At 41.5% G+C, this 21,987-nt stretch overlaps 2 protein-coding genes across 2 annotated transcripts; one reads left to right on the plus strand and one right to left on the minus strand.

The window, feature by feature from the left end:
* The first annotated feature begins 9,543 nt into the window (after window positions 1-9,543).
* LOC121880056 (U-scoloptoxin(01)-Cw1a-like) lies at window positions 9,544-11,780 on the plus strand. The gene is made up of 3 exons (XM_042387060.1): window positions 9,544-9,580; window positions 10,445-10,694; window positions 11,129-11,780. The coding sequence occupies exons 2-3, from the start codon at window positions 10,485-10,487 to the stop codon at window positions 11,303-11,305; spliced, it is 387 nt and encodes a 128-aa protein (XP_042242994.1). The 5' UTR covers window positions 9,544-9,580; window positions 10,445-10,484; the 3' UTR covers window positions 11,306-11,780.
* Window positions 11,781-14,278: 2,498 nt separating this feature from the next.
* On the minus strand, window positions 14,279-21,972 carry LOC121880047 (isocitrate dehydrogenase [NADP] cytoplasmic-like). Its single transcript, XM_042387050.1, has 9 exons — window positions 21,869-21,972; window positions 19,272-19,505; window positions 18,861-19,021; window positions 18,189-18,340; window positions 17,579-17,707; window positions 17,181-17,338; window positions 16,048-16,182; window positions 15,369-15,531; window positions 14,279-14,881 (listed from the first exon to the last, which is right to left on the minus strand). The coding sequence occupies exons 1-9, from the start codon at window positions 21,882-21,884 to the stop codon at window positions 14,800-14,802; spliced, it is 1,230 nt and encodes a 409-aa protein (XP_042242984.1). The 5' UTR covers window positions 21,885-21,972; the 3' UTR covers window positions 14,279-14,799.
* Window positions 21,973-21,987: the final 15 nt, after the last annotated feature.

Below are 21,987 nucleotides of genomic sequence, written 5' to 3' on the forward strand. Positions count from 1 at the left end.
CCCACACACACACACACACACACACACACACACACACACACACACACACACACACACACGCCCCACGCCCACACACACACACACACGCCCACACACACACACGCCCACACACACAAGCGCCCACACACACAAGCGCCCACACACACACACACACACACACACACACACACACACACACACACACATGGCCTGCCGGACACGTCTGACCCATCACCAAGGTCGTCTACACGTATGGAAAGACGACCAGTTCTCATCCTCTTCCTCAATAAGTTGTTTTACACCAAGAATAACACCGAGATACAAGTAAATATCGATCTTCCTCGCTATAATCACTAATATTTCCCTCATACTTATACTCGGGATGTATCAGGGGTATAAGTGTAGGGGGTTATGGTGTAAGGGGTGGCTTATCAAGAGAGAGGGGAGGGGGACTTTTCAGATGATGGCCTGGGCTATATCTTACTCTTATGTAACGTGTGTTTGTCCCGACGTCCTTGGCAAGTAGACGATAGTTTCGCTAATTTTTCAAACTTAACCCTGTCTCTATTATGAGGGGAGGGGGAGGGAGTAAGGGTGAGGTAAGGAACTGGTGGGGGGGTTAGTTAGGAAGAATGGCCAGTCAATCTTTCGTACAGTGGACAGATATTAGCCACAACTTCGAATTTTGTAGCGTGTTTAGATAAAGGGAGGGAGGGTGGGTGTGCCAAACTAACTCTCTCTCTCTCTCTCTCTCTCTCTCTCTCTCTCTCTCTCTCTCTCTCTCTCTCTCTCTCTCAATAAGGTTTCTGCTTTATTTTTCTATTATTTTTTTTTCTTCAATGTCGTTAGAGTTAGGTTAGGTTAAAGACTAACATTATCTCTGAGATTACTTCCCACCCCTCCCTACCGCTCCCCACCTCCCCACCCCTACCCACCCCTCCCACCCACCCGACCCCCCTCTCTACCGCTCCCCACCCCTCCCCCTCCCCACCCCTGACCCCTCCCCCTCCCCACCCCTCCCCCCTCCCCTTTACCCCACCCCCACCCCACCCCACCTCCCTCATTCCCTATTCACAACACAGTGGGGTACATCATTCCCCCATCCACCCAACTGGTCACGTTTGGCCACGCTAACAAACACCCATAACCTACACCCATAAACACACCCCACTCACGACCCGACCCGACCCGACCCCCTCTGGTTCTGTCGTCCTCATGAAACTAATGGGTTCAGCTACACCTAAATCGGATTAATGGGTCAATCCGATTCAACAGTGTGTGTGTGTGTAGGGGGGGTAGAACTAATGGGGTATTTCATGATAGCAATGGGTTTGTCAGTGTATAAATCTAATGGGCTTAACCTAACCTAACCTAACCTAACCTAACCTAACGAGAAAAAAAAGTTATGTGAAATTGGAAAAATTTATGATAAAGTTAGGTTTTGGATCATTACTTAATTTATCGTTGAAATCACTACCATCCGTCTCAACCCCCCCCCCTCCCCCCCCACACACACACGTACCTTACACCTGGGAAAGAATAATTATGACGCTGTTACCTGAGCTAAAGCTGGACTAAAGCTGGTGTATGTTTGCCTGGCGTATGTTTTCCTGGCGTATCCTCAATAGTGTATGGCATTATTGGTATGAGAGAGGAACGTCTGGCGGTGATTTCAACGTTACAGCTAGTTGTAATGTAAGAATTATCTCTTCTGTACCCGTAATTTATTCAAGCTTATTTCACCTGAAGATTAAGCAGGGTGGATGGACGGTACTCGTGAGGTGTAATGGTCAGCATGCTCACCTCGCAAGCGTGTGGACCCGGGTTCGATCCTCGGGCAGGGTGAAACTATGGACAAGTTTCTTTACGCCATTTGCCTCTGTCTACCCAGCAGTAATTGGGGACCTGGATGTTAAGCGATTTGCCGATCGTGTTCCGGGGTAATGGTTAGCCAGTGCAGTTGGTGAGTTGTCCGGTCTTCTTGGACTATTCCTTGACACTGGGTCATGCAGCTTGTTAACTCAGGGTGTGGTTGTTGTGTTAGTTGTATGTCTGTATATCTGTATGCATGTATGTCTGTATGTATGTATGTATGTATGTATGTATGTATTTATGTATGTGTGTGTGACTATGTACAAGATTAAATATATTCTCCCACGGTTAACAAAGGACTTGAAGTAATGCCACGTCACTTGAGCTCTAACAACAAACACCATTTTGACTAAGGTTAACAGGTTAAGCGAGGCTGTTACTCTCTCTTATAGTTACGTTAGGTTACGTTAGGTTACGTTAGGTTACGTTAGGTTTTTACTTTCTTATAGTTAGGTTTGGTTAGCTTAGGCTGTGTTATGCTGTGTTATACTGTGTTATGCTGTGTTATGCTGTGTTATGCTGTGTTATGCTGTGTTATACTGTGTTATGCTGTGTTATGCTGTGTTATGCTGTGTTATGCTGTGTTTTGCTGTGTTTTGCTGTGTGTTAAGACCGATGAACACTCGGACATGTTGTGAGGGAAAACAAACCCCGTCGTGACATGAAGCACTGTTATATATGGAGAGAGAGGGAGGAGGGAGTGAGAGAGGGAGGGAGTGAGAGAAAGAGAGAGGGATTGAGAGAAAGAGAGAGGGATTGAGAGGAAGAGAGAGGGATTGAGAGGAAGAGGGAGGGAAGTAGGGAGGCAGGAAGGAATGGAAGAAGGAAATGAAAGAAGGAGTAATGGAAGGAAGGACGAAAGAAAGATAAGATGAGAGAATTGAGGAAAGGATGTAGGGAATGAGGTGAGAGAAGGAGTTATATGGGGATTAAATGACGGAGGGAAGGAGGAGTGTCTCTTCTAAGCCTAAGCTCCGCCCCTTAATCCACCCCTGGCCCCGCCCCCTAATCCATCCCTGGCCCCGCCCCTTAATTCATCCCTGGTTCCGCCCCTTAATCCATCCTGGCCCCGCCCTTAATTCATCCCTATTTGCCCTTAATCCATCCCTGACCCCTTTAGAATCAGCCTTGGCCCTGAATTAACCCCCGCCCTTAATCCACCCCTGGCCCGCCCTTAATCCATCCCTGGCCCCTTGATCCAGCCTTATTTACCCTAGATTAACCCCTGGACCCACCGCCAATCACCCCTGACCCGCCTCTTAATCCATCTGTAGGGAGGTAAGAGAGAGAGAGAGAAGAGGCATGGGGTTAGATCAGATCGGAATCGGGTCAGGGGCGGGTCAAAGTTTATTTATAAAAGGCAACACGTTATACTCTTTCTCCTCACCTCCCGAGTCACACCGAGATCAGGGTGATGACTGTATAAGGGCAGGGTAAGGGTGACGGCAGGGTAAGGGTGACGGCAGGGTAAGGGTGACGGCAGGGTACGTGTGTGTGTGAACCCCCTCATTAAAGTTATGTCACACCTGTCCATTGTTATCTCTTAATCACAGTTTTAATGAGTCTCACCTGCTGTTTGCCGAGAGAGAGAGAGAGAGAGAGACTGACTGACCTCCCTCCCTCCCTCCCTCCCTCCCTCCCTCCCTCCTATCAGCCATCTCACGTCTTCATTCACTCCCTGTATCTTACGACAAAGGAAATGGAAAGTGAAAGAAGAAAGAAGACATTCATAATTTCATTTAACAAGAACCAGTTGACACGAGAGGGCGGGGTTCTGTCATGTTACCAAGGACTCAACGCCAGCAACAATGCTTCTTGATCCAGGGTGGCGGTGTTGATATCTCTCTCTCTCTCTCTATTTATCTATCTCTCTCTCTCTATCTCTCTATCTAGCTATCTATCTATCTATCTATCTATCTATCTATCTATCCCGCAATATTACCAAAATAGGGTTGTCGTCTTGTCTGTCTGTTATATTACCAGTGATAACGCGTTGAGAGGAAGGCGCGAGAGAGCTAGAGCCCACGAGCCTCACACACCCAACAAAGAAAGCGGATTATATTAGATGGGTAACTGCTATAGATCCTCCTTAACTGAGATAAACCTTTACTACTGCTCTGTAATGGTGGTTTAAATAGTGACGATGACTTTACCGCCTTTTTAATTATTCCGGGGATTTTGTCTCTTAGTGTTCTTGTGTGTTAGGTAAAGTTATCGACAATAAGTAGTCTTTTATGGGGTTTTTTTTTTTGGGGGGAGGTGAAATTATATGCGGGTATTAATGTTTCTCGTTGCTCTTACACGCTTCATTATCCCAGTACGCTCTGATCAACATTACAACGAGCCATTTTTGACTGGCCTAATCAGAAGCTTAACAAGGCAGATATACGACAATCAGACGACAACTTGTTTATCTGGTGTCGTGAGTGGAAAGTGCAGTCAGGGTGATGTGGTGGTAGAGGAAGGAGGGGGGGTGTGTGTGGGGGGCATTGTGAGATAACGATGAAAGGGTGTGTGGTGGTCTCTCTCTCTCTCTCTCTCTCTCTCTCTCTCTCTTTAGCGTATGTGTGTGTGTGTGTGTGTGCTGAGAACGATGCATATATGCACTATCTCTTGAATCTCTAGTCGCAAATATCAGACTGAATTCCAACTCATTTAAAGCATCCATCGACTTTCTAATCCAGAGATCTTGAATTCCAATCCCCTATCACAGTGGTATAGAGTTTCCAATCCTCCTACACAGCGGTATAGAGTTTCCAATCCTCCTACACAGAGATAGAGAGTTTCCAATCCTCTATACACGACGTTCATATTGGTTGTTCTGTGATCAGCTGCACTACCTTGCTCTGTCAGTGTCGGCCAAGGTAGGACCATTAGTTATGCCAGCTATCTATTATTTTACCCGGTGTTTAGAGGTTACCAAGTCGTAGTGCTTTTAGGAGCTGTGGAAGGAACAGAAGAGATGGGATTCTTCTTCTTCTTCTTCTTCTGCTGGACATAAGACTAATTGTGAGGTTTCTGTTTTTAGTCTATACCAGTCGACTCTTACCCACCCACCATATACAGTACACGTTTCATTGTGGATTGAGGGAGAGGCGAGGTAAAGAGCAAAGGCCCCACACACACACACACACACACACACACACACACACACACACACACACACAGAATGACCCCCCCCCTCCTTCGTCGTGAAAGGTAACTGATCACTGGCCAACCTCTTGTTTTGATGGCTGTCCCTAAATCATTTTGTTCTGGGGAGGATGTCCATGATGGTGTACCTCAGCTTGTGTTTGTGGGGGTTGGTGTAGGTATTGGAGCTGATTGTGAGTGTTTGTGGGGGTTGGTGTAGGTATTGGAGCTGCTTGTGAGTGTTTGTGGGGGCTGGTGTAGGTATTGGGGCTGCTTGTGAGTGTTTGCGGTGGCTAAGCTGCTTGTGAATGTTTGTGTGGGGTCTGTTTGTGAGTGTTTGTGCCGGCGGCTTGTTTGGATGTTGGAGATGCTTTCATAATATCCCAGGTGGTGGCCCCAGGGGTAAGTTAAGGGTCACAGGCCGCCTAGGAAGAATGTCACTCACCAGCTCATAGGCAGCAGCAATAATAGAAAATAATAAGAACGTTAGTAATACAATATATACAAGATGATTATAGAGGCAGTCATATATAAACAGAACCATCCAAATACTAATCATTTCCTACGCACAATACTTAATATTAAAGCCAAAAATATCCCTTTGTGGCAATAGATTGTTAAAAAAAGCAACAATAGTAGAATCTTGTAAACAAAAGCCCACATCTGTTATTACGACACATGTGAATTCATTTAAACGTGTCTTGTCTACCTGGTGGTACCTTTCACTATACCTTCTGCTGCAGCCAGGAGGTCGACAACAAAAGATCCTCACACTGGAGAGAGAGAGAAAGATAAAGTCCATCTTTTCTTACACCTTTATGACCACGCCCACACACCCATCCTTATCACGCCTACTTCGTGTCCTCATTCACTCACCCACATCGACGTCTTCTTCTTTTTCTTCTTCTTCTTCTTCCTCTCTCTCTCTCTCTCTCTCTCTCTCATCCTGTGTTTTCTTGGCTTTCTCCTGGTTACTCCTGGCTTCATTTGGCTTCCAGTAGACTTTACTTTTGGCTTCATTTTAACTTTATTCTGGCTTCCATTAGGCTTCACCAAGCTTCTCCTCGCTTCCTATTAACTCCCCTCCCCCTCCTTTCCTCCTCCTCCCGCCCCCTTTCCTCCTCCTCCCCCCTCTTCCTCCTCTTTGGCCTTATCCTGACCTCTCTTTCTGTTTGCCCTCTTACATATTATTATCCTCTTCCCTCTTTGCCTCTCCCTTTCACTTCATCTCTTATTCACCTCTTACTTCACCTCTCTCCTCACTTCATCTACTTCACTCTCACTTCACCTCTCACTCTCACCACCTCCCTCTCACTTCACCTCTCTCTCACTTCACCTCTCTCTTACTTCACCTCTCTCTCTTACTTCACCTCTCTCTCTTCTTCCACTCTCCTTCACCTCTCACTTCTCACTTCTTCTCACTTCTCTTACTTCACCTCTCTCTTCTTACTTCACCTCTCTCTCACTTCACCTCTCCCTCTCACTTCACCTCTCCCTTTCACTTCACCTCTCTCTTACTTCACCTCTCTCTCTCACTTCACCTTTCCCTCTCACTTCACCTCTCCCTCTTACTTCACCTCTCTCTTACTTCACCTCTCTCTCTCACTTCACCTTTCCCTCTCACTTCACCTCTCCCTCTTACTTCACCTCTCTCTTCAGCTAGGGTTTAGTGAGACTTGCTTGCTAGGTATGTGTGTGTTTGTTTTATGTATGTGAGTGTATGTATGTATGTATGTATGTATGTATGTATGTATGTATGTATGTATGTATGTATGTATGTATGTGTAAATGTATACCTTATGGATCTGGTTCTCTACTTACATACTTACCTTAACATCACCAGTCGTTTTAGAACACAGAAAAGAATTTATTAAGAAATATTACTAGAATTCAACGACTAAACTGAGTAAGAAACGAAAACTTAACGACAGCCCAACCCAACCTAACCAACTCCAACAACAACTCCAACCCAACCCAAACCCAACCCAACCCAACCCAGCCCAACCCAACTCCACAACCCAACCCAGCCCAGCCTAACCCAACCCAACCCAACCCAGACAGCAGTAACCTAAACTCCAATAATTCACTAAATTACCGAATCAATTATAATACCAAAATACACATTAACTATACAGGTGAAATAATGACTTAACCTGAGACTGCTCGTGATAAATTGGTCAAGAAATGAAATAATGAGGCGTGTTGTACGTGACTGCGATAAATGGAGGGTATTTTTTTTTTGTCGACTTGATTTAATATCCTTAGTTGTATTATTATGAAACGTTATATAATAGTACGTAATTGGTATTCTCCCTGAGTACGAGTATGTAAATTGGAAATATGAATAAATTAATTGTGAATGTTTGTATCTGATGTCTTTTGGGTTTTCCTTTCACTTTCTGCACTTTTCTTTGTGGCATTTTCTTCATTTATTTTTTCTCTCTCTCTCTCTCTCTCTCTCTCTCTCTCTCTCACAGGTTAGGTCCACAATCAATATCCGAAAATACAAAACTGAAGAAACGAGAATATAATTAGATTATGTTTTGTCTTGGGTGGTTAATTCCCACGATGAAGAGTTGCCTAAGTTTAAGTTCCCGTGACCTGACTTGACCTCTGTGTGTGTGTGGGACAACAGTGAATGGGTCAAGCAGGGAGTTGGTGGAGATGACAACATGGTGGTCATCAGGGTTCCTCCACTCTGCCACCAAGAGAATCACAATACGTTCGATGCTGCCGTCTGCCACTTCTTTTCTGAGATGCTTTACTACAAGCACTACAGTCATACAACAAGCACCATACTCATACAACAAGCACCATACTCATACAACAAGCACCATACTCATACAACAAGCACCACACTCATACAACAAGCACCCTCTTAAAGATTGCCATTTTAAACGTAAATGTCTTCGTGTTTACTTTCACCTAAGGACACTAACCACGCTTCTCCCTGTTTGACGTCCTCCCTTTCTCCCTGTCGCCTTGTCTTTCTCCCTACAACCCTTCTCTCTCTCTGTGCTTGCCTGTTTTTTTATCTCCCTGTTTGCTTCCCTACTTTCATCTCTCCCTGCCTCTGTACCTCCCTGTTTTCCTGCTTGCCTCCCTCCCTATCTCCCTGTTTGCCTCCCTACCTTTCTTTCCTCTCTGCCTCCATTTGTCCCCATGTCTCCCTGCCTTCCTCTCTCCCTGCCCCTCTGTCTCACTTCTCCCTCCCTCCCTCCCTGTCTTTCTCCCTTCCTGAATCCCTACTTACCTATCTCCCTGCTTCCTTGCCTCCCCGCCTTCTTTCCACCCTTCCTCCCTGCCTCCCTCTCTCCCTGCCTCCCTGCTGTCAGAAGCAGGGAAGGGAGAACACAAGGCCTCGGTGCTTCATGTAAAATTGATCACCTTTCTGTCCTAAGATGAATGACCCTTTGAGATTAGAATTACCAAGTTAAGAGGATGAAGTCGGTGGATTGTGTAACTAGAGGGAGTGTGGGCGTGGGAGGTTTGGGTGTGGGGGTGTGGGAGGTTGGGGTATCGGGGTGTGAGAACGTGGTGGCGTGAGGATTGTGGGAGTAAGTAAGTTCGGAGACTCATTCCGTAACCTACCTACCTACCCACCTACTTGTTTGTTGTCTGCTGTCTAATCCACATTCTTATTCTCCTGCTAGGCTGATCAACAAAGAACCAGGATTATTTACATTGTTTCAGAAGTCTTAAAAGTCAAACACTGATTTAAAGACTTCCTCCATATCAGACGACAATAACAGTCGCTAAGATTGTGTTTCGTTTCAGTCTCCCATCTGTGGAAAAGAGTTATATTTAATTTGTTTTATTTATTTTAGTGTTAATCCCTCGTAGTGAGTTATAGAGAGAGCTAGGTTTGGTAGACGATATATGTGCATGAAAGATATTCGTCGATTTACATCAATGGGTTTTAATGGTAGGACAAAACTTTCTCCTTCTTTCCTTTCTTTTTTACTCTCCACCACCTTGTTCTACCCTCCTCTCTCTTCTCTAGCCATCCTTTCCCTTCCTCCAGGACGAGTTAGGAGAGTGGTAGATGTTGAGGGTGTAGCCGTAAGGTACCCGCGTGACCCAACGTGACCCGAGGCCAGACGGTCACCACTTGTTCCTCCCTGTAATCCCATCCCCCCGCCCCCTCCCTCGGTACTTTCCCTAAGGGGGAGTTAGGGGGGTGAAAAGGGGAAGGGCGGGAGGAGAATGGGCAAGGGATCGTGGGGGAGGGAGAAGGGAAAGAAAGACGGAGGGCAGGGAGGTATAGCACTCGCTCTTCCGTCTGTGTATACTAATGAGGTGAAGTCATGCTGGTTGTGATGCAAATTAGTGGGTTTATGATGGATTGGTGGGATCTGGCCTGCAGGGATCTCCTCCTCCAGGATGAGAAGAGCGGCGAGGGACCCCAATGTGAAGCTAGGGTGGGGGGGGAGAGAGAGAGAGAGGACGGCACTTGGCCCTCCACTGGATGCCCTGTCTGTGTGTGACGTCAGAAGTCGGGGCGTGGCATGTCGGATGTTCCGGTATATAATGGCTGGCGTGGCTGCTCACCGTCACAACTTTGCCGTTATCAAGCAGCTCGTCCACAAGTGATCAAGTAAGCTGGTGGTTCCCTGAGCAGGGGGCACGCTCAGGATGAGGCTCAGTACCTACTTGGAGACTGTTCAAGACCTGAGGCACCGACTTTGTTTACCTGCTGTACACTTACGGACAGTCAACCAAGTCTCCATCCAGTGCATCATGACTTGACTTCGACTTCTGTCAAGCTTAGAAAACTAGTTTGTTATATAGTCATACGACGTTGTTGACATCAAGTGACTGATTTTTACAAGACTGCATAACTATAAAACAATAAATTTTCGGAGTATAAAAAGATTTGGAAATATTTACTGTAACTCTATGCATAAATTTCTAACACCAGTAATGCAAATCCACAAAAACCGACTTCATTCACATGCAGGAATCCCGAAATGACGACAGTAACTGCGAGGGACAACCCAGACCCCGGGCTGCCTCCCACCAAAGGAAAGTGTCACTGTCCATAACCAAGTCAAAGGCCACAAGACCTATGAGACGAAGACTTGACCTGATGACCTGGGCAGCCCAAGAGTGTTCCCGTTGTACTGGTGCAACAACTTATCCTTTTTCTCTCCACCTTCCTCATCATATCATCATATATTCCTTTTTGTTAATTTTAATATTTCCGACACATTCATTACATATTTATTAATTAAAGGCAAAGTTTTCATTTCATAATATGCATAGCAAATATATATGTTTGTTTTTTTTACAATGCTCACGTTTTTCTTCATGTTCATAAAGCTTTCTGTCATTTACATTCGCCGCCTGAACACTGAAGCCTTACTTACTTCACATACCAACCGTAACCCCTCAAGGCTTCCCCGAGTTTCCTCACTGATTCCATTATGTTTGGTGTTCAGTCATTCACACTCTTCCTCAGGACCCTCACGACCCCTACCTCCCTGTTTCCTGCCGCCAGTATGAAGGTTGTCATCCTCCTCGCTCTTGTCTCCGTCGCTGCTGCCCGCATGGCCTACCAATTATCTGACGGCTTCCTTAAGATCCTGGGCGGTAACCCCAACACAGCGTTCTCGTGCGACAACCGCCCCTATGGCTACTATGCCGACGTGGCCAACGATTGCAGGATCTTCCATATCTGTCACCCTGAAGTTGACGAATTTACTGGAGAGGTGAGTCTTGACAAGGTCTGGGTGTTTTATGAGGGAAGTAACTGATAAGACTCAAGATATCGTGCGTTTACTTGCCGTAATACAATGGGTAAATATACTCTGATATCTAATAATTTATGACATCTTTACTCTCTTCTCTGACACGAAATCTCTTAATCTAACTAACCAGTATTCGCTATACAGTATTTGTATTTACTGTATATACGTACGGTTAAAAGTGCGTACAGCCTGTCACAAAGGTCGCTGGCTAAATCCCTGAGCAACCCCAGCTGTAAGTATAATTTTACAGCTGGGGAGAAGGGATTGAGTGCAGTACCGGCCACGCTGCCTCCTTGTGTACCGAAAGCTTCGTATACATTGCATTGTATTTAAACTGTCCCTAATGAGCAGTCATGCCTAAAGAGAAAGGAAACTGAGACCTTTAATAACTTCAGGTTCTTCGACAAGATCATTTCTCCTTCTACTGCGGTAACCAGACCATCTTCAGCCAGGAGTCCCTCACCTGCGCCCACCCCGAGGAAGCCTTCCCCTGTGACCAGGCTGAGTCCCTCTACGACATCTCCAACGCCGATTTCGGCAAGATCCCCGAGCCGACCGGAAACTTCCAATAGTGTAGCTTCTGTTTCCTGTGTTACTGTTGTTTGTCACCAGAGGTTCTAAAGTGTTATCCATGCATTCATTATTTTTATGATCTAAATGTATTTTTTGTGCGTTATCTTGTAGTTTTCTCTTGCACATCATTTCTGCTTCCTGACTGCTTCCCCACGTGCTGCTTTACAATTATAGTTCTTGTAACCTTCCAGCATTACACTCTCTACACGTCTAGTGCTCAAAGCTTGTTTATGCAAAACAACACACCACAAGGGTTTACTGGTGAGATATATATATTTTGCCTGAGTATTTAAGCACCGCTTCTCTGCTGTGCAGGGAGCGAGCCTGCACAATGAGCAAGTGTATAGATTGCTGAGCACTTGCTAACCTGTGCCAGGCATTATAGAGGCAGCGGGCTGGGCCTGTTGCACTCTTTACAAGTCTTGTTATAGTACACCCGTACAATGTCCTGCATCAATAAATGTTTGCATCCTCTGTTGTATTTTTACTGTCACTCCCAGTCTCTCTATAATACTCTAGTTTGCCTGAATGTTATTTCTTTATGGTATAACAGGACTTACATTATCTAAAGCAAAATTTAAACTAAGGACAAACGGTTGAAATTACGTGTAGACAAGTACTGTACCGTGCAGTGTCTTTAGCTACAAATTATGGGTACTTGAGGTGCCAGAGTGTAGGAACCAGTCTGGCGGGCTGTGACCCTCCTTTGGGCAGGTGGTAGATAGTAGGCAGCTATCAAACAGGGAGGTACTTCCGCCCGGAAAGATATTGGAAGCATAATGTGTTGTCTAATGGTAGACCCTGCTGCCATATGGCATCACGAAAATTGTGACGACCAAGTCCCAGGTTGCTCATCTGACTTTCTGCTTCATTTACACACAATTGCAGGGTCTCAATTGTTGCTCTTACTTTGACAATACAACATGCATAATGTTTATCATTTCTCATTCTTGATTTATTTTTTTCGATTTTGTATTTATTTATGTTTATGATTATGTTTAATATTTTTTTTTAGTATTTTGTTATTAATATTTATTAATTATTATTATAATAATAATAGTTATTATTATTATTATTATTATAATTATAATAATAATAATAATATTTTCGCCCCCCAGGCCCTCATGTGGGTCAGTAACCTGTGCCCGGGTGGGCTTATCCCCGTAAAAAAAAAAAAAGTCTTAATCAAAAGTCTGTAGCATATATTAAGGATTAAACAGGGTGATATTACTCCAAACAGGGAAACACCTCACTTTGAAGAGCATTACAAGGGACAGATTGTCTAGGTGCAGTAAGTGAATGTCCTTCTAATAAAACCCATTTGCTTATTTACTTGATTTACCCTCTTTTACATGTTGGTCCAAGAGCTTCAGTTAATGCTGTTTCTTCATCAGATTAGAACACGTGATACACTTCATTACTGTTGGTACGACCTAGGTGCATCCTTTTGCATTTCATGACATTGAATCTTAACAGCCATTCTTTTGATCACTCCAAAAGCCAGCAGAGATATTCCAGTAATGCTTCACGATCCGTTTGGTTCTTAATTTCCCTGAGTAACTTAGCCTCATCTGCAAACACTTGTATGGAGAAGTGTATAGAATCTGGCATATCATTCTGAAACACACACAAGCAACAACAGTCCCTGCCTGTCAAAGGTGCACGTGACAATTTTGTTCCATTAATCACTATACACTGCTTGTGACCATAAACAAATTCTCTTATCCATGTTAGGATGAATTTCGTACCCTTCTATTTTAATATTCAGCCTTTCATGAGGTAAACAAAAGACTTGGCAACGTCTAGGTATAGTGTCAATATTTTCACCACTCCAGGATTGCATCAAGTAGAAGTGTCCAGCCTTAAAACTATGTTGCAGTTCCTTTGCAAGATTATTTTTTGTAGAGTTTCCATCACAACATATCATTGTTCATGCAGTAGCAGTTATCCTGTTTTAATATGGGACTTACATACACCATTTTCCAGTCACTGAGGACCTCTTGCTCATCCATACATCTGCAGAACAGGATTTTAAGGGGCTCAGTAAGCTCGTAGCACAGCTCTCTAAATACTCTGGTATGCACATTATCAGGGCCAGGGTTCTAATTACTTCACTGATAACTCCATGTGCATTAGTGGTGTCAAACCATTTTTTCCCTCAAACACAGGGAGGTTGTTCGTGTTCTCTATTATGATCACTTGGAAAACTAATTATTTAAAGCCTCCATCTGATACACACATGTGTCTAATTTCGATTTTGAGTTAATGATTGAAAGTCTTAGGGTTTGACTTGGCCAAGGAAGGATGTAAGCAGCTGACATGAGAAGTGTGTGTGATGTGTCAGTGAATCATGAGCAGTTAAAGATCAGATCAACAGGCTTGAACTAGCTGAATTGGGAATGGTTAGGGGGATGTGCAATGTGATACTGAAAGTCAGAGGGCCTATTGAAATCTAAGAGGGCAGTTTAGATATTGAGAGCATTGGCAAAGTTCTGAATAAAGGCAGGCAGAGATAGTTTGGGCATATGGGTAGAATAAGTGAGCCCAATTGGGTCAAGAGGTGCATGAGCTTAAACTTGGAGAGGAGGAGAGCCAACAGCAGGCCAAGAGTAACATAAGGGAGATGTTGTAAAAAATTAAATTAAAGTTAAAAACCTGACACAAGACTACAAGAGACCACGCAGCATCTGGTAAATACGGCTGACCCACACAATAGTGGAACATGGCAATAAAACATTGTTGGTGATGATGATGAAGTATTTGCCCTGCTTTTGTTTTATTATACTACAGTTGTCAAGATAACCAACTAAAACTACTGACCATTTTAAACACTAAGTAAATGGGAGTTTTTTTGTGAAGTAAATAAAAAATCTATTTGTGGTATGACATCTATTCTTTTAATTCAAAATCATGAAAAAAGTGAAAATCTTATGGAATGATACATAAACACAGGATAATAAATAAGAGAAAAATATTTTCTTCCTTTTGTATTGTCTGGTCCCAAGAAATGCTGTTCAAGTATTACAAAACTTCCTGGATCTGGTAGCACTACAAAAACCCGATTGTGCCGAGGTTCACACACTACTTCATCAATAATGTAAAAACTTAAATGCTTCACCAAACTTGTGCATAACATATGCAGCTACAATGTTAAAAAAAAAGTCTAGTACGTATAATAAATAAAAAAAACAGTTAAGATATACAAAAATCTGGAAGTTCACATTTAGTAATACCCTTATTTCGGAAGCACCATAAAACTTGATTACTTTACATTAAATTAAAAATATTTCATGGATAATTAAAAACTTAATGAATAAATTCATACAATTCAGAAGTGATTTAAAATAATATATATGAAGACTTAATATTAAATTACCCAAATTCATTATTAAAACAATCAAAATAAAACTATCTCTAAGACAAGGTAACCTATGGGAATGTTGTGCTATAGTTTAGATGTTGACTGGGAAAACTGTTTATCTGGAGAGCCAAGTCATGCAGACAACTTTTTTTGCAAATTCTCGGCAAGCTTGTCCATAAACTCGAAGGTGCTGAGATAGTCACTGCGAGTTACACTGTAATGAGAGAAAGAACACACAAGTCACTCCCTACGAAACATAACATTCAGTTGTAATTCTTAGTTACTCCACTTGAAGGTGAAATAATAGACGTCCTGCAATTACTGTGGAACTGTATGATATCACTCGATCATAGGCATCACACGTTTTGTTATTCTCGATATCTTGCGTGAAAAGAAGATCCCAAACGTCGCCACCTCTATGTAACATTACCAAGTGTCCCCCTACCCTCTGCCCTTCCTCCCTGCCTGAAAAATTCCTTTTAACCACAACTGTACCTCTCTACCATTATGTACAATATACAAACTTTTACTGAGATACAGCACTTGATTTTTTTTTTCTTAAAGTTATGCACTAAATAGAAACTAATTTCTATACTGTATATGCCTAACTTTGTTGAGAGGGAAACAATTACAAGTTTTACAGTCTAAGTACACATATGAAATGGATTACGAGCAAAAATAATAATAGAGTAGCAACTTACTTTGCCAAGCCCTTGATGCAGATAGCCAAATCTTTCGTCATGGAACCTGATTCAATAGTCTCCACACATATTTCCTCGAGCGAAACGGCAAACTTGGCTAAGGCTTCGTTGTTGTCCAGCTTAGCACGATGGGCCAAGCCACGAGTCCAGGCAAAGATAGAAGCTGTTAAGGAAGAGATATTAAATCAACAAAAAGTGTACAGGATTAGAATAATTTATTTTTCAGGAGTACAGAGTCATGCAAAACATTAAGGATTCTATTTTTAAAACACTGTATATAATGAATCATACAATTAAGGGTAGTTAAACAGTAGTACAGTACTATACATACACTGTACTTTTAAGGTGTCCTCTCATTGCACTATTAACGTCAATAATATGCCATATGATATCTCTTGAATCAACTAGAGTACCATATAATCTTCAGATACATAGATAATATACTCTGAACATCTACTACCAAGGAAAAGCTTACTTTGTCACTATTCAAACAAGGAATTCCAAGCTTCACCAGTTCAGCAAAATTGGTTGAATGTGCGCCAGGCTTTCACACACACATTTGTACATAAAATTGGACTTCATTACCACTACTAACATCCCCTTACATATTGGGACTTGCATTAGAAGTAATACTATAGCAATCAGGGTGATGACATTCTTATAATTCCCATTAACTTACCGATTGGATTAGTGGACGTCTCATTGCCCTGCTGGTGCTGACGGTAGTGACGAGTGACTGTGCCGTGAGCTGCCTCGGACTCTATTGTCTTACCATCAGGACAAATCAGGACAGAAGTCATCATGCCCAAAGAACCTACAGGATAATAGAAGCATGTTTATAATTCATTTCAATTAAGTTTACTACTTCTATACAATCAGTGTCTTTAACCCCTTCACTACAAGAAAATTGCTCTTAACATTTTCTTTGGCCAACACCAGTCGATTTTATTCAACTCAGAGGAGAACCTGTGCACAAGGGGTTAACTCTGGCTCTTTCATAAACCTGGTGCACCTTCAATACTCTTCTAGCCCTCTTCACATGTGTTGAAGTTTTTACACATCAAGTCATATCTAAGGACCTCTTGTCAAACATTTTACGAATAACCTAAGAGAGGCAATAAAAATGGAATTATGAAATATATCACCTGATTAATGCACCCACACCTGTATGCTAATACACAGGGTCCCCGGGTTATGAAAGGGTTCCATTCCTGAGGATGTTCTTAAGTCGAATCTAAAAATAAGTCAGAACATATGCCAGATGCATACTGTAATTACAAAACAATGTTTAAAATCCCACTGTATCATAGCCTAAGTCCACATATACATCTAAAAATCAATTTATCTAAGACAAAAGAAGAAATAGAATGACAAAATATAGTAAATGAAAGTAAAAAAATAAGTTATCAGGTAAATAAAATACAGTACTGTAAATTTCAAGTTTAACCCCGTTCATATCAGTGAGCATTCGTAAGTCGGGGATCTCCTGTACAGATATTAATCAATATCAATGTATATTTATGTGTTTCATGTTACTGAAAAATTACCTTTTGACATCTGTTGGCATTTATCCCCATTTTCCATAATGCAAACTGCCTAACCAACAAGATGCCATCCTCAGTTCATTAATACTGCTTTGTGGGGTTGTATTTCCACTGTGTTATACTGTAATTCCTCACCTATGTCACACACTTTCAGAAATCATCATCTCATTTATACATCAACTTCATATTAAAGGTTTTCCAAATTAACAGTCGCCATTCTGGGTCATGGCCGAGGATACAAAAAAGACAGACATCGATGAAACCTTACCAAAGCCTTGAGCCACGGAGTCAGACTGAACATCACCGTCATAATTCTTGCAGGCCCACACAAAGCCACCTTCACTCTTCATGGCTTGTGCAACCATATCATCAATGAGTCTGTGTTCGTACCAGATTCCTGCACCTTCATACTTTGACTTGTATTCACTGAAGTATAACGATATATCATTAATGGCAAATATGAATATAAAGATGATAAGGCACTATGACAAGTGTAGAGTACTTATTAGTGAGCCAATATTCATACTAGTACATCCCAATTGCTTTACATTTTGTCAAGCATCTGTCTTACTCATGTACAAAGTTCATAAAAACATCTTATATTAAATTTTTATATCTTAGTTCATTCTTTGTCAACTCCTCATATTACTGATCAAGGATAGTTACCTGTCATAGATCTCCTGGAAAATATCCTTGAAGCGTCCATCGTATTTCTTAAGGATTGTGTTCTTAGTCGACATGTAGAGTGGCAACTTGCGGTCCAGAGCATAAACCATAGACGCATGAGCAAATGCTCTGCAATTAATAATCACAGTCATAAGTTTTGTCAAAGATTACAGACAAGTCCTTCCTCTCCATAAATAGTATTGTGAAATCTTTCTTAAAAATATATCTTGCCTAAATTAAATCACTTTCAATTAATGTTTACTATGCAACCTCACATAGTACAGTACAGTATAAAATATGACGATATTAAAAAAACAGCCAGAAAACTCATAAGAAAATGAAGGAATCAAACATGGAGTCCCTATTTATGGCTGAAGTGATGAAATGATTGATCTCCAAGACACCATCACTAAAAAACCCTAAATAAAAGCATGTCCCCATCTTAGAACACTGTATTGTACTGTATACTGAAACACTTGGCAGCAGGGTTACATCTAATCAATACAATCTAGATTTAAATTTGGATTGATGGTTATCTTACAGACCATTGATGCCACAGATCAGAAGTTAGACCTTACTATATGTTCATCTGGCAGCCCAATCCACATACCTGATAGACTCATCAGTATTGAACATTCCCAGAGCAACCCCAGCACCTTGGAAGTCTTGGATGACTTCCCGAATGGCATTACCACCATTGGAGGGTGTCCAACTGATCTCTAGCTTACCAGGCCCTGGGACCACAAAGTCAACTGCTTTGTACTGTGGAAGTGTAAATTTAGCTTTAAACAATTGATATTCCCTGTCATCTTAACAGCAGGTATAAAGTCAATACATATTCACTCAACTTTCAGATATATATCGTGTTAGTATTTCTTAATATAGCACAGATTTTTGTATAAAGTAATGGTGGCACAAATTTAGTCCCTAAACAATCACACAATCTTAAGGTACTGTGTTAGCTAGCATAGACAGAAGAAAGCCAACATACTGTATCCCCCTCTAAGACAAAAGAATAATTATAAACTGCCAAAATGATGCTAAACATGAACCATCCAAACACATGATATTCAAAGCAGGTTGATTTGGAAAACTTGTTTGGTGTGCCAGACTCTTTTGTTGCATGCCTGTCTCCCTAGTTCAGGAGAAATAAAATATAAAGTAGAAGGTTACCCATTGGACGAATAAATACAAAAACAGAACATACAAAACTGAACTACGTGACTTTGTTCTTCAGGTCGAGCTGTATTATACACAAAATATTGGAATCTAATTTATTTACCTGGTCAGCATGTGCATGACGACCAATCACAATTGGTTTTTGCCATCCGGGAACAAGACGAGGAATATTCTGACAAATAATAGCTTCCCTGAACACAGTGCCACCCAGAATGTTACGTATGGTGCCATTAGGGGACTTCCACATCTTCTTTAAATTGAATTCTGGAAGAAAATGTCAAAATGAGCTGCGTAAAGGTAATATACTCGCATAGAATAACAGTACTTATTTGTAGATTAGTTTCATCATCTAAAATTCTAAGGTTAGAATAGGTTATGTCCTCATTCTTCTATTTAATGTGAAGCAATTACAGGGCAAGTACATGCATGAACAGCTGTCATTAAAACTAAATAATTCTTCCCAGAACATTATCAGCAGTGTAAATCTCTTCAACAATTAGGGAAAAAGTCTTACCTTCTACCCTCTTCTCATCGGGTGTGATTGTAGCACACTTGATGCCTACGCTGTGTTTCTTGATGGCCTTAGCACAGTCGATGGTGACTTGGTCGCTTGTGGCATCACGGTTCTCGATTCCTAAATCATACGTGTGGAGCTCCACATTAAGGAAGGGCAAGATGAGTTTCTGCTTGATGATGTCCCAGATGATGCGGGTCATCTCATCCCCAAGCACCTCCACCACTGGGCCGCCTGCAAGTCATCGAAATATAAGGATGACTTAATGCAAAAGGAGTCTTCTATAGATAAAACTAGACACACACTAGTAAACATCACATCCATTTCACATATGACCTAACACGTGCTACCCACAAAAGAAGAAGGGTACATCATCTGGTATAATAAAATAAAGTTTGCAATAATCATTTAAGTTTGATAAAGGGGAGTCAGCCAGAGAAACATGATGTTTCTATGAGTATTATCAAGTACCATATGTAAACAAAGCAGTTAGCTATTTAAGTGAAACCTAAATTATGTACAGTTAGTTACAGGTCCTATTATATCTGTGCTAAGGCAATCAAGAAGTTTCATCATCTTGGTGAAGAGAGGAATGTTGATGAAAGTAGACGCTGGCTGAAATGTGATTATTTTAGTTAATACATCACAAAGTTGCACATATACACCAGATGTTTTGTGTTACCAGGGTACTATATATTCCTGTTATAAGTTAAAGATAGTTCAAAATGTGTTAAGAGTTGTCAATCTCAAGAATACTGTACATAACCTGTGTTTTATTGTGATGTGCAGTATATCTTTTTGTTAATATATGAGGCTAGCGGACTGTAACTTCGTAAGAGCCACCCCGGCTAAAACCATCATCTTCCCATACCTATTGCCTCTCAATTCCAAGGCCGAGGGAGCATGAAACAATAACTTGTAGGGTCAAAAATCCCATTCCTGGAAAAAGGCTGTCAGTCGTACGTTCACCGTGCTGGCAGACAAGGCAAAGTTCTTCCTTTAAATCGTCAAGGACGCTGTGTAACATTATAGGAATACTGTACAGTACGTGTAGCAGTATATGTTTATTGCATGACCTATTTAGTCACACTTACCCATACATTTTTTCCTCTCCTCAAAAATTAGATCTTAACAAACACAAAGACCAATAAGACAATCTTGGTCTTCAGCAAGATGTGAAATTAAACACAAGAGTTAGCTATGGACTACAACCTGCGGCAAGCTTGTTTTATCTTGACTAATGAAATTCACAAATGATTTACTAGCATCTCAATTACTTTTTTTTTAATCCAAGGTTTGAAACCAATACGTGAAATGAGTTCAAATGACTCTTGGCACCCTACAATATATCTTATCAGACAATGGTGGTGAAGTTGTCGTCATCCCCATCTAATCATATACTGTACAGTACACTATAAACCTTACACAAGGTCCACAGAGTTTGTCCCCAGACTTTGCTCAGTCACTGTGGTGTGATCAAACCATAATCTGTAGAGCTTATTGAGATAACGTCCATCATAAATAATACATTACAAATGTTGCCATCACTCCCTGATCCACTGGTTGAAGGATGTGGTGACAAGCAGCATAAATATGATGCAAACACTTGGGTGGAGGCCATTACTTAAGGTGACTCACCTGTGAACAGACATACAAGGCTGATATATATATAGTACCAAAGATACTTCAAAGTCTGGGAAAGCGTACAATTAATAGGAAGTGGTAGACAAGATGTTTTGGTAGGACTTAATGACACAGGTGCACGTAAACCACCTATTTTGAAAGGAAACCAACAAATTTTTTACCTCAAATATGCAGCAAATCAGGTGTAGGAAATGCATTTTTTGGGGGGGGGGGGGATTTTTCCTTTTTTTTCCCTTTCTAAAACTTATCTGGCCATTCATCACATTGGTCCAACATCAATTTTTTCACTTGATCTGTTATCCAAGACGAACCAATTAAACCATGATTCTTGTTGTCCAAATCCACAATTATTAAAAAATAAATAGTTTTCGTGGACATCTCATAACTGACTATGATTAAAAACATCAAATATGTTTTTAACCATTGTCTTTTTAAACTCTTTACTCGTACATGAGATTTATTCCCAATCAAACTGAACACAACCATATTTTACCAGTCCACCATCACAAATAAAATATTACATAACACCTAAAGAAACACCCAATCACAGCAGGGAGAAGGAAGGGTGAATATTAACAAGGTGTGTCCTCCATTAACAAGGGGGGAATAATGATGTCACACCTCAGGCTCAGATATTTCCTAAAGTCTTATACAAACACGTACGTAATATTATATAGCCAGACAAAGCATAGAATAAGTCCCCGAGATTCTGATATTACCCTTCCATTTCGTCTTTCACTTAATAGTCGAATGGTTTTAGGGTTATTTAATTAAGATTACCTGATGCTGTTACCTTGACAACAAACACATCTCCAACACAAAAAATGCCGGTCATATTTTACCAATTTTCACGATGGAAATAACTTCAATGTTATTATAAATCACCCAAATGAAACTATCCAATATCATACATAATATAACTAATAAAATATGAATATAATTGTGGTACTTACATTCAATTTTACCCATTTTGATGAAGTTTTGACCAACGCGTCCCAACACTTCTCTCCCAGACGACCAAGTGACAACAACACGGGCGTACGGGAACGGTTGTCTGGAAGTGTGTTTCTTA

The sequence above is a fragment of the Homarus americanus genome, unplaced genomic scaffold, assembly GCF_018991925.1.
Source record: "Homarus americanus isolate GMGI-L3 unplaced genomic scaffold, GMGI_Hamer_2.0 scaffold30108, whole genome shotgun sequence".
Lineage (NCBI taxonomy): Eukaryota > Metazoa > Arthropoda > Malacostraca > Decapoda > Nephropidae > Homarus > Homarus americanus.

What these genes read in the sequence shown, in the direction of transcription:
- LOC121880047 (XM_042387050.1), bottom strand. An exon ending in AATACTGATGAGTCTATCAG is followed by an intron (nt 17,708 to 18,188) that starts GTATGTGGATTG and finishes TATTAATTGCAG; the next exon opens with AGCATTTGCTCATGCGTCTA. An exon ending in TGCATCAAGGGCTTGGCAAA is followed by an intron (nt 14,882 to 15,368) that starts GTAAGTTGCTAC and finishes CTCTCATTACAG; the next exon opens with TGTAACTCGCAGTGACTATC.
- LOC121880056 (XM_042387060.1), top strand. Translation starts at nt 10,485, where the DNA reads ATGAAGGTTGTCATCCTCCTCGCTCTTGTCTCCGTCGCTGCTGCCCGC. An exon ending in TTGACGAATTTACTGGAGAG is followed by an intron (nt 10,695 to 11,128) that starts GTGAGTCTTGAC and finishes TAATAACTTCAG; the next exon opens with GTTCTTCGACAAGATCATTT.